The sequence below is a fragment of the Sapajus apella genome, unplaced genomic scaffold, assembly GCF_009761245.1.
Source record: "Sapajus apella isolate SASKATOON/1434 unplaced genomic scaffold, GSC_monkey_1.0 scaffold105, whole genome shotgun sequence".
Classification (NCBI taxonomy): Eukaryota; Metazoa; Chordata; class Mammalia; order Primates; family Cebidae; genus Sapajus; species Sapajus apella.
The window spans coordinates 2,517,168-2,529,947 of record NW_022437045.1 but is presented as its reverse complement, the minus strand read 5'-3'; the positions used below and the strand labels follow the sequence as shown (position 1 = coordinate 2,529,947).

Sequence of the window (12,780 nt, the reverse complement as noted above, 5' to 3'; positions counted from 1 at the left end):
ACTGTCTTCCACAGTGGTTGAACTAATTTATGTTTCCACCAAGAGTGTAAAAGTGTTCCTTTTTCTCCACAGCTTCGCCAGCATTTGTTGTTTCTTGACTTTTTAGTAGTCACCATTTCTGACTGGCGTGAGATGGTATATCATTGTGGTTTTGCCCCCAACACTTCTTAAGCTGATAGGCAACCTTAGCAAAGTCTCAGAATACAAAATCAACGTGCAAAAATCACAGGCATTCCTATACACCAACAATATACACCGAGCAGGGAGCCACATCATGAATAAACTCCCATTCACAATTGCTACAACGAGAATAAAATACCTAGGAATACAACTAACAAGGAGTGTGAAGGATCACTTCAAGGAGAAATACAAACCACTGCTCAAGGAAATCAGAGAGGACACAAACAAATAGAAAAACATTCCATCCTCGTAGATAGGAAGGATCAATATTATGAAAATGGCCATACTGCCCAAAGTAATTTATAGATTAAATGCTATTCCCATTAAACTACCATTGACATTTTACACAGAATTAGAAAAAACTACTTTAAATTTCATATGGAACCAAAAAAGAGCCCATATAGCCAAGACAATCCTAAGCAAAAAGAACAAAGTTGGAGGCATCACGCTACCTGACTTCAAACTATACTACAAGGCTACGGTAACCAGAAGAGACATATAGTTCCTTCCTTTTTATTTCTGAGTAGTATTTCAGGGTATGAATTTACCACAGTTTAACCATTCAGTCCTTGGGGATCATCTGGGTTGTTTCTCTAGTTTCTGGTTATTATGAATAAAGCCACTAGGAACATTTGTATGCCCAAAGTTGTTTTTGTGAATGTAAGTTTTCATTTCTTTGGGATAGTAAGTACATGTTTTCATTTTATAAGAAACTAACAAACCTTTCCAGGATGACCATACCATTTTATATTCTCTTCACATACCATAAACGGTGTAGGGAGAAGTGTGGCTGCACTTTGGTAATATGTCATCCATGAAACCATGTTTTAGTTATGAAAGATTTATGGAGTAATAAATGATTATGGTAAATGAAAAATCAACAGTAAAGATATTTCCTGTAGGCCAGGAAAACTACTCTAAAGAATACTCTGGCCTTTGTCCCAATTAATTTTGTCAGAAATCAGTTCATATGCTGATTGTATCTTAGGTTTATAAGACAGGAACAGCTGGGGACTCTGGCTCATGCCTGCAATCCTAGCAGCTCGAGAGAGGTCAAGGCTGGCAGATTGCTTGAGCCTCAGGAGTTTGAGACCAGCCTGGGCAATCATGGGAAAACCCTGCCCCAGCCCCAAAACTACAGAAATTAACTGGGCAGAGTGGCAAGTGCCTGTATTCCCAGCTGCTTAAGTGGCTAAGATGGAAGGATTGCTTGAGTTCAGGGGGAGGTTGAGGCTGTAGTGAACCGTCATTGTGCCACTGCACTCTAGCCTAGGCAACAAAGCAAGACCTTGTCTCGAAAAAAAAAAAAAAAAAAAGCAGCAGCAGCAGCAGCAAAGGCCAGAGTTACAAACGATACAGGAAACTTTAGAAGACATGTTTTAGAACTTCCATTTGAATCCTGTTTCAGGGTTTTCTAGAGGAACAGAACTAATAGGATATGTGTGTGTATATATGTGATATGTAATAGTAAGATATGTATATATATCCTATTACAATGAATAAGGGATTGTGTGTGTATGCATATTTATATATAAAGGGAAGTTTATTAAGTATTAACTTACATGATCACAAGATTACAAGTTCCCACAATAGGCTGTCTGCAAGCTTGAGGAGCAAGGAGAGCTAGTCCACATCTCAAAACTGAAGAACTTGGAGTCCAGTGTTCAAGGGCAAGAAGCATCCAGCATGAGAGAAAGATGTGGGCTGAGAGACTAGGCCACTCTCTCCTTTTCAAGTTTTTCTGCCTGCTTTATTTTTGCTGGCAGCTGATTAGATGATGCCCACCCAGATTAGGGTGGGTCTGCCTTCCCCAGTTCACTGACTCAAATGTTATTCTCCTTTGGCCACACCCTCACAGACACATTCAGGATCAATACTTTGTAATCCAGTCAAGTTGACACTCAGTATTAACCATCACAGATGGTTAATATATTATAATTTATAATAAATTATAAATAACTAAGTTATCCTGAATCCTAAGGGCAATAAATTTTATTTAGAGCCAGAGATCTCATGATTTGGTGACTTTTCTACCATCCATAGCTAACCATTCTGTTTTCATTTGCTAGTTTGAAATGCAAAAATGAAATCTTCAGCTCTGTTCCAAAAATATGCAGAGTTTAGCCAACTCTTTTTGTCTGTATAAAATCCTCTGCCTTTTTGCATGAGTGCTACAAACAAATCTGTCCACTAGATTCAGAAAGATTGAATATTATCATTCAGAACTATTTATTCTGATTCCGGATGCTTTGTTATAGTGAAATACATTCTATGGTACTTTGGCTACTCTTAGATACTGTAAGGGCAAGAATAAATGTTATCTTTCTGGCTCTGCAAATGGTCTGTAGATGAATTACTGTTGCCTTAATCTGTAATTTTTGGCTATGATTACCTTCTTCAGATTTCCTGCTGCATACTTAGTAAGAGCAGGAAATTTGGCTTATTTGTGGTGATTTTCAAGTTACATTTACTTTGTAAATAATAAATGAAAAGATGGTGCTGCTAAACCGTCCAGAGATTATCATCATGGAAATTTTTTGTATTCTAGAAACTTGATCTGGTAGCTTTATGCACATTGTAGGTGGTTGATATTTTACAGTGGATATGTATTTTTCAGTGGAGCCAAACATTTATACTCCTGCTCTTTGATATTTTTTCGGAGGAAGGATTGAGTCCACATTGAAAGATGGTTGTCAGCTAGGCAAGGTGGCTCATACCTGTAAATCCCAGCACTTTGGGAGGCCAAGGCAGGCAGATCACCTGAGGGGTCAGGAGTTTGAGACCAGCCTGGCTGATAAGGTGAAATCCCATCTCTGCTAATAAAAAAATTAGGCAGGCATGGTAGCACATGCCTGTAATCCCCCCTACTGAGAAAGCTGAGGCAGAAGAATTGCTTGAACCCACGAAATGGAGATTGCAGTGAACTGAGATCGTGTCCCTGCACTCCAGCTTGGGTGACAGAAAGAGACTGTGTTTAAAAAAAAAAAAAAATGGCTGTTATATTTCCCTCTGGTGTCTTGAGAGAAAGAGATTTTATATGTATCTGTAATTTTTTTTTTTTTTTTATGTAGGGTGCATTATTCTGTAACTGGACTTTTATTGCAAGTATGCCTTTATTCTTGGAAGTGGGATTCAAAAATCTGAGTTTTTAAAGGTGATTTGGTACATGGCACAAATACTTTGAAAGGAATGTATTTTCAGAATCTCACTTTCCATATGTACTTTTATTAAAGTCCCTCTTCCCTAGGATATTTTAGATCAACTTAAGTTCCACACTTCTTAAATTTACATTTCAAATGTGTCTTAAACTTATCAGTCATTCTTAATCATGATTAGAGAAACTTTTGCCTCTTGCTTTATTGAAGAAACCAGGGATGTTTATATACTTACAGTCACTCCTCCGTATCTGTGGGTTCCAATCCATGGATTCAGTCTATTGGGATCAAAATTTGGGGAAAAAATATTACACAAAATTCCAGAAAGCAAAACTTAAATTTCCTGTACACTGAATGCCATGTGAATGAAGTGATGTATAGGCATCGTATTAGGTATTCAAAGTAATCTAGAGTTGATTTAAAGTTTTTAAAGATAATTTGGTGGGCAGGGGCTCCGAAAGTGGGGAGGGCTGTTGGTCAGGTTGGAGATGGAATCATGGGGAGGTCAAAGTGAGGTTTTCTTGCTGTCTTCTGTTCCTGGGTGGGATGGCAGAACTGGTTGAGCCAGATTACCAGTCTGGTGGTGTCAGCTGATCCAGCCAGTGAAAGGTCTGCAGAGTGTCTCAAACACTGATCTTAGGTTTTACGATAGTGACGTTATACTCGGGAGCAATTTGGGGAGGTTCAGAGCTGCATGACCCTAAACCGTAATTTCTAATCTTGTAGCTAATTTGTTAGTCTTACAAAGGCAGACCGGTCCCCAGGCAAGAAGAGTGTCTTTTTGGGAAAGGGCTATTATTAAATATTAATTTTGTTTCACTGTCAAACCATAAACGAAATTCCTTCCCAAGGTAGTTTGGCCTGTGCCCAGGAATGACAAGGACAGCTTAAAGGTTAGAAGCAGGATGGAGTTTGTTAGGTCTAAACAGTGTCACTGTCATAACTTTCTCAGTTACCATTTTTGCAAAGACAGTTTCAATTGGAGAGTCTTAGGGATTCTCATTTTGAGTCTAATAGTACTTAAAGAAGAAAATTTTAAAGTATTTCAGATTTCTTTGTCTTGATTCTTCTCTCAAGTTTCTAGTTGATGACTTAGCGAAGTTTTCCAAGTATTAAATCATACTAAAGAATTTTTTTTGCCACTTTATGTAGCAAAAATGCCTTTTACCAGTGAAGGAAATTTTGTCCCACAACATGTTCATATATACATATCTAAAGATACCGTGCAGTAAGCTTGCAAGTAAAAGCATTCTTCATTGTGCTTGCCTAACTACATAGGCTACAAAAGCCTGTGTTCAGAAAGTAGGGGAGACTGGGCATGGTGGCTCCTGCCTGTAATCCCAGCACTTTGGGAGATCAAGGCAGGAGGACTGCTTGAGCCCAGGAGTTTGAGACCAGCGTGGGCAACCTGGCGAAACCCAGTCTCTTCCAAAAAACCATGCAGCAGTTAGCTGGGCTTGGTGCTGTGTGCCTGTGGTCCCAGTTATCTGGAAGGCTGAGATGGAAGATCATTTGAGCATGGGGGGGTTCAGCGTTGCCGTGAGCTATGATGACACCATGGCACTCCAGGCTGGATGACATAAGGATAGATACCCAGAATGCTATAGTTGAGAAAAAAATGGAAACTTTGGCCTCTGTATTTAGAATGTTATAATTCGCCATTTGGCATTGTTCTTTCATTTTATAGGAATCTTTTGTTGTGTGTTCCAGATGATGTCTAAGGCATGTTGACTGTGTGTTTTCTAGAGCCCTTCTTTTCCTGAATTGCTTCTTTCTTCCTTGTAGCTTTTCACAATGATTAAACAAATTTAAAAACTTAAAATGGCACCTTATTTATCATTTTGTTTTATGTCATTGAAGCCAGTTATATAGTACTATTTTAGAACTTAAGTGACTGGCAATTCACCTGAATGTGTAGAGCAGCCAAAGTAGCTTCTTTAAAATGCCATTCCAGAAACCGATGGTGTTGGAGTAGTCAATGTATGAGTATGCATTAACTCAGCATAGGCAGTGTCTTTGTATTTACACAAGATTTATGATGATTTTTGTCTATCAAGAATTTTACCTTTCCATTTCCTCCCCTTTTCATTCTTCTTTTTTTCATCAGTGTAAACCAGAATACAAAGTACCTGGACTTTATGTAATTGACTCCATTGTGCGACAGTCCCGACATCAGTTTGGTCAAGAAAAGGATGTGTTTGCACCCAGATTTAGTAATAACATCATTAGCACTTTCCAGAATTTATATCGTTGCCCTGGGGATGACAAGGTATGCCGCTGTTTTTTGTTTTTTTTTAAAAGAGATACATTACCCTCTTGATCTTAGTCTTCAGAGATTATTGTAGAACGTCATGTGCCACATAATGATGTTTCAGTGACAGACTGCATATACAGTGGTGATCTCCTAAGATTATAGTACATATTTTTATTCTACCATTTCTCATTTATGTACACAAATGCCATTGTGTTAAAATTGCCTACAGTATGCAGTACAGTGACATGCTGAATGTGTTTGTAGCCTAGGAGCAATAAAATATGCCATATAACCTAGGTATGTGGTAGGCTATACCATCTAGGTTTGTGTAAGTACACATCATACGATGATGAAATCTCCTAATGATGCCATTTCTCAGAACATATCCTTGTCATTAAGTGGCACAGGACTGTATATGGCTTTATGTTCTCATTTGCTCTTAGTTATTTCAAATTTGAATATTTAATTATTATAATATCGATGTTCCTTTTTGTTCTTTGAATTTCTTAAACAGAATATGGAAAGATGTAGTAGATTGCTACTTTTTAATTTGTTGAAGCAGTTGTTAATGGCTACAATAAGCTTTTGGAATTATGCTACTTTTTAATTTGTTGAAGCAGTTGTTGTTAATGGCTACAATAAGCTTTTGGAATTACACTAAACTTATTCTCATACACAGCCAATTCAGAATTATAATTATTTGACATGAGTTGATACTGCATATAGAAATTCTTCTGTTATGGTAGAATTTTATTAATCACACTACTAAGTCTGGTATGTGTAAGATCTAAATGTGTAAATATTTTATTATTAGCAAGTAAAAAGAAAGCTTTGGATCATGAGGGAGAATAAAAAGGAGTTGCTTATCCTCTTATTTGCTCTGAGATTGTTAGCTTATTTATTTTGGATATTGATTTGGAAATTTAGATGTGCTTTTTCTGACAGGGTTGATTGCAGCGTTAATTAAGTAGGAAAAGATAAGAATAGATGAAGATTCATGTTTGTTTTATGGAAGAACCATAAAACTTTAAGCTCACCACAAATTGTTCACCTTTCTATTGAATATAACCAGATTAAGTACTTATTTTTCATAACTATTATATCATCCTGCATCAGAAAAAGATCTTGTTAATAATTGACAGCTATGGAGTTAAATTTATTTTGCTGTATTCTTTGTGAACTATTCTTGGATATACTCCTTGAGACAAAGTGTTTTATTGTTTTTAATCACTTTAGTACTTTGATAATTCTGTGCAGGCAAAAGAATGCTACCAATTTTAAGTGACCTATCATAATTGATTTTTAAAATAGGTACCTTAGACTCCCACTTGAAGTAATGTACTAATTTGAAAACATACATTTTTTATAAGTCACTTTACTTGGATTTAGAAATTTCACTAGTTTGGACTTGGATTTCTGTCAGTTTTGATGAACAAATCTTTCTTGAATGTGTAGATTACGTAATCTAATATCTCACTTATACTGGGTCTTATGGAATAGGGCTTTTAACCATAGGAGGAGAGAGTACATTAACATTGTAATCTCAGTCATAATAAATGAGGGACATTGGTTTGTATGTAGATATATAGAATGATGGCTATTAGGTGCTGGCCAATTTTAAAGTATATGATGGGTAGCTTGGAAACTGAAAGATTTTTATATAAAACAGAAGAATATAAGGCATTTTCCAAGTGCCCAGGTTTTAGAGCAGAGAAATTGTCAAATCAGAAGGTATGAAGCAGTCGCTGTAATTTTCTTAAGCTTCATTTGATATATACAAATTTGCACATTAATGTAGTTTGGACATAGTTTAAAAATATGTCACTGTAATATTGTAAGGGATTTAAAGATGAACCAGATCTTTATTCTGAAAATTGCTATTTTACTTTGTAAAATGTATACATTTAACAGAATGCTCTTTACTTGATTTTAGCCTCTGCCATTTTTTTTTCCTGGTGGAATAAGTGGCATCACAATAGTAGTAACTAGTACTTAGTACTTGTTTGCAGAACATTTATGTGCTAAACAGTTGTGAATCAGATTGGTGATAGTATCAAGAAAATAGTTATTAACAATCAGTCTGCTTTTACTAGTGATAATATGAGTTCAGGATATTGTTACTCTGACATAAGTGTGTGCTCTTGGTGAAATGTTTGTATTTCAAGAAGCAAGGTATATTAGCTAGACTTGCTGATGTTTCTTACAAAATACAGTAGGACATGTTGAGACATTGTTCTTCGTTGGGCATATTTTTCTTCCTGTAAGTTTGAAGCTTTCAGGATCTGTAAAACTTTTATATAACCAAGAGAGACATATGTATAAGTAGGAGTTTTTTCTAGTTACCAGGTTTTCTCTAAATACTGCTAATTATGCTGTTAGATTTCAGAATTACCCAAGAAATAGAAGTCAATAATAACTAGTCTTTTCAAGTTTATAATATACAGAATTCAGCAGAAGAATAGAATTTCCCAACAAAATAGATTTTAATATAAAATGACTGAGTTTAGGGTATAAATACTTAACTAGAAGTACTTTAACATATCGCTATAAGAAGAGCTGTAACTAATACATAAGGCGTACGTCTCCCTCCCTAGATGCTCAAACTTTGAGAGTGGCCAGATGTTTAAAATACTAGCCAGTTTAAACAGTTTGATCAGTTTGATACAGGTGGAGATTGAGAAAAGGGAGCAGAGAATCCTTCTGGTATACTGTCTTATTTTATAAATGAGGAAACTGAGGTTTTTGTTTTGTTTTGTTTTATTTTTTTAAATATATTGATATAGTTAGCCTGAGACCAAGATCAGCAGCAGTGTTATATAGATAGTAAATATTTCATGAATTTTGTAACAGCTGCATAAAGATTATTTGACTAGAACCTTACAAAAAATAACAAAGTACTCTGAATATTTGAGTAATCCAGAAAGAGGTTGAGACTACAACACAAATGTAATTTATTTGGTGATAAAATGTTTGGAGTGTGGGTTGGGATGGGCAGTGTTGAGACTCTTTATGAGGAATATAAAATTGGATGCGGCGCTGCAGTTCAGGGGCATATCGAGAAGAGAAAATGAGATGGTTCACAGATGTCAAGTCTGCTTGACAGTAGCAAGGAGGTTTTTGTTTTTGTTTTTTTATTTTCAGAATGCTTACCATAAAATTACTGTAGGAAATGAAATAATGTAGAACATTATTTGTATAGAGTATGATTCATCATTCTGAGGGCCAGACTAAGTAATGCCAGTATGACATTGACATTCTACAATGGGAAAGGGAATAGAAAAGAATAAAGAGGGAATGAAGAGAGAAGAAATGGTTATGCTTCAGATTCTGTCTGTACAGAAGTTTGTCCATCTCTGGTTCAAAGTGTCAGTAGCGAATTACCATGCACAGCAGGGTGCTCAAAAAAGGAAGTAATTTGATTGAATTCTTACATCAGGAAATGCCCTTTCCTTAAGTACTTTGTAAAATGAAACTTTAAAAAAATCACATTAGGACTTTGTCCTGCGAGTTACCTATTTTCAAAAGATAGACATTATATGAGAAAAAGTTAAAGTCAGCTGTAAATATAACATTAGTACTGAGATGAATCCTGGCTATCCCTCAGAATCCTTAGGACAGATCTCCAGCCAACCTTACCATCCATAACATCAGAAGTGACATAAGAAATGAAGCCTAGATGTCATCTCTGCCTTCAGCTAAACGGAGCTTTCATTTACTGTGTATATCTGTTAGAATTAACACGTGTTTTCAAGCACATTAAGGTTAGCAAATGCAAGATGATAGAAACACAGAATTTTAGGTCTAGAGAGTACCATTGAAGTATTTTAATCCCTTCTTTCCATCTAGGGTCCAGATAGCCACTGTGAAATGACTGTGCTAAGGTTTTTTTTTAAATTAAAAAAAAAATTATTATTCTTAAAAATTCAAATCACCTTGCCACTATGGTTGGTAATGGGGTAAGGTTTTAAGAGCAAAAAACAAAATGTCATGTTTCTTATTTTTTTCTTTAGAGTAAAATAGTGAGAGTACTAAACTTATGGCAGAAGAATAATGTATTTAAGAGTGAGATTATTCAGCCCCTTTTGGATATGGCAGCCGGGATCCCACCTCCTGTTGTCACGCCTGTTTTGGCCAGCACTACCACTGCTATGAGCAATACTCCAGGTATGCTGCTTTAATATAGATTTGTTGTCTAAATATTCTACTCATACTTTTTGGATGACTGTTCATATAAAAAATAATTTGATAGTGCAGGAATATAGTCTGGAATTAGATAATTGAAAGAATATATAATTTGTAGAGAAAAATATAATTAGATATTATATTTGTATGTAATTATTTCTAACATGTAGAAAACCGATTTTCTTTTTAATCTGCAGAAACATAAATATAATGAACTTTAGAAATTTGGTGTGTGAATTAGGTTTTTCCTGATTTAGGTTGTCTGTAACCTCTTATACTTGCGTTTATATCAACTTGGTGTTTATAGGATACGAGGGGGACTTAGTATTTTTAAGAAACCCTGAACAAAATTATTTATCAAAACCAAAATTTCAAAATCATGTTCTCTCGAGGCATTTAAATGACTAGGATAAAAATTTTTATCATAGTTCCAGCCTTGTGTAGTAACTCACACCTGTAATCCTAGCACTTTGGGAGGCCAAGGCAGGCAGATCACCTGGAGTCAGGAGTTCGAGACCAGCCTAGCCAATATGGTGAAAACTTGTCTCTACTAAAAATACAAAAATTAGCTGGGTGTGTTAGCAGGCACCTGTAATCCCAGCTACTGGGGAGGCTGAGGCAGGAGAATCACTTGAACCTAGGAGGCAGAGAGCCGAGATCATACCATTGCACTCCAGCCTGGGCAACAAGAGTGAAACTCTGTCTCAAAAAAAAAATTTTTTTCTTTTTTAAATCATAGCTCCAAGAATTAAATTGGTTAGCATTTTGGAGAGAGAGAGAGAGAGAGAGAGAGAGAGAGAGAGAGAGAGAGTGTGTGTGTGTGTGTGTGTGTGTGTGAGTGAGTGTGAACAAAAACTGATGTTTATTGAGACCTTGCTCTGTCACCCAGGCTGAGGTGCAGTGGTGTGATCATAGCTCACTGCAGCCTTGACCTCCTGGCTCTAGTGATCCTTCCATCTCAGCCTCCTAAGTAGGTGGGACTACAGGCGTGCACTACCATGCCTGGCTAATTTTTTTTTTTCTTTATTTTGGTGGAGGTGGAGCCCTGCTGTGTTGCCCAGGCTGGTCTTGAACTCCAGGGCTCAAGCAGTCCTTCTACCTTGGCCTCTGAAAGTGTTGGGATTACAGACATGAACCACACTACACCTGGCCCAAACGTGGCTTTATATTGCATATACTGTATTATAATTTTTTTTATTGGATTGTATTTTGATTATTTCCTTATGTTACTGAATTTTTGTCTCTGAAGTAAGATTTTTTAATGGCGGTTAAGTATTTTAGGCTTTTTAAAAGTCTAATAGTCTTCCACATCTACAGTTTTGCTTTTCATGGTTCCAATTATTTGCAGTCAACCATAGCCTGAAAGTAGATGAGTATAGTACAGTAAGATATTTTGATGGACAGAGAAAAGAGTGAGAGAGAGAGAGACAGACCATATTCACATAACTTTTGTCACAGTATAGTTTATTATTATTATTGTTGTTAATCTCTTACTGTACCTGATTTATAAGTTAACTTTTATCTTAGGTATATGTGTACATACAGAAAAGAAACATAGCATATATAGGGTTTGGTGCTGTGGTTTCAAGCATCCACTGGAGTTCTTGGAACACATCTACCAAGCATAAATGGGGACACTATAGTAACTTAGTTAATTGATGAGGACAAATTTGGACAGATCCTTTTGGGTGTGTGTGTGTGTGTGTGTGTGTGTGTGTGTGTGTAACTTACCTAATTCAGTAAAAGATTTTAAGTGAGTTTTCAAAGTAGACACAAATAAAAACACTTAGATGTGTGCATGTATTTTATGCAAATAATAAAATGAATTATTCTCCCTTTTCAAGTCTTAGTTATTTACTTACATATTTATTTGAGGGGTATGATGTTCTTTTTAAAAGGAACTCCAGTGACACCTGTTACCCCGGCCAATGTGGTCCAAGGCTTACCTGATCCGTGGGTATCTCAGATAACAAATACAGATACACTTGCGGCTGTGGCTCAGATCTTGCAAAGTCCTCAAGGCCAGCAGGTGAGCAGTTTTTCCGTTATGTCAAGAATTATTTAGAATTTAGTATTTTCCTAATGTGTTGTTTTGTAACATACCACCTAGGAAATATGTACTTTTTTTAGTTTTATAAAAGTGGGACCATTATTTTGTTACTTGTTTTGTTACATACTTTGTTACTTGCTTAAGTCATTTTTAATAAGTATCATGAATGCTTTCATGTCATTAAAAGTTATTTCATAAAACATATATCCTGTACCAAAATCTGGAACTAGAACATAGTTTTGCCAAATATTATTAGATGCTATCACACCCCAGTAACGAGACAAAAGTCCTATCTTAGAGAAGACCTCCTATCTTAAGGGCAACAGATTGTAAAAAAAAAAAAAAAGAAAGAAAGAAAGAAAGAAAAATTTATCATAGGTAGTGATAAGTGACATTAAGAAAGGGTAAATCTATAGAATGACTAGATATTTGGGGGAAGAAGTCAGGAGTAGAGAGGGTAGCCAACAGGAGGCTTATTTGAGGAAGTGGCATTTGAATCGAGACTTGAAATGGACTAGTCATGGCAGGGCAGAGGATAGGAAATAGAATCACAAGTATAGAGGTCCTCAGGTGGGAGGCAGTGTGGTGTATTGTAGGAATAGAAGGTGGCTCCTGTGGCTACAACTTCAGGACTAGAGGGGAATCACACATCATGTATGAATTGACTCAAAGAATGGGAAAGATGGCTATCTTTATACTTTTATTGTTCAGATCTTTTATGGCTCTTAATTAAGCTCCGTAGCTCTTTAAATGTAGATTCTTCAGATTTCTTAGATTTATTTCTATGAATATATTTGGATAGATTGGATTTTTATAGTCAGTACCAGTTTCTCTTAGTTTTCAGTTGATTTTCTTTCATTTCCCAGTTAAATTGTATCATTTGTAACTAATGATAATTCTGTGTCCTCAGTTTAAGTACTTACATATTTCCTTCCTTCCCTCCCTCCCTCCCTCCCTCC

The 12,780-nt window shown here is 36.1% G+C and overlaps 1 protein-coding gene across 9 annotated transcripts in view; it reads left to right on the top strand.

Annotated features, from left to right (window-relative positions):
* SCAF8 (SR-related CTD associated factor 8) overlaps nucleotides 1-12,780 on the top strand; it is a 250,670-nt gene that overhangs the window by 46,748 nt on the left and 191,142 nt on the right. For all 9 annotated transcript variants that reach the window (XR_004262852.1, XR_004262850.1, XR_004262851.1 and 6 more), the window contains 3 exons: nucleotides 5,443-5,604; nucleotides 9,600-9,753; nucleotides 11,670-11,800. Coding sequence is in view for 5 of the 9 variants with exons in the window: in XM_032258747.1 (XP_032114638.1) it covers nucleotides 5,443-5,604; nucleotides 9,600-9,753; nucleotides 11,670-11,800 (447 nt within the window). In the remaining 4 variants the exon portion in view is untranslated. The remainder of the gene's footprint in view (nucleotides 1-5,442; nucleotides 5,605-9,599; nucleotides 9,754-11,669; nucleotides 11,801-12,780) is intronic.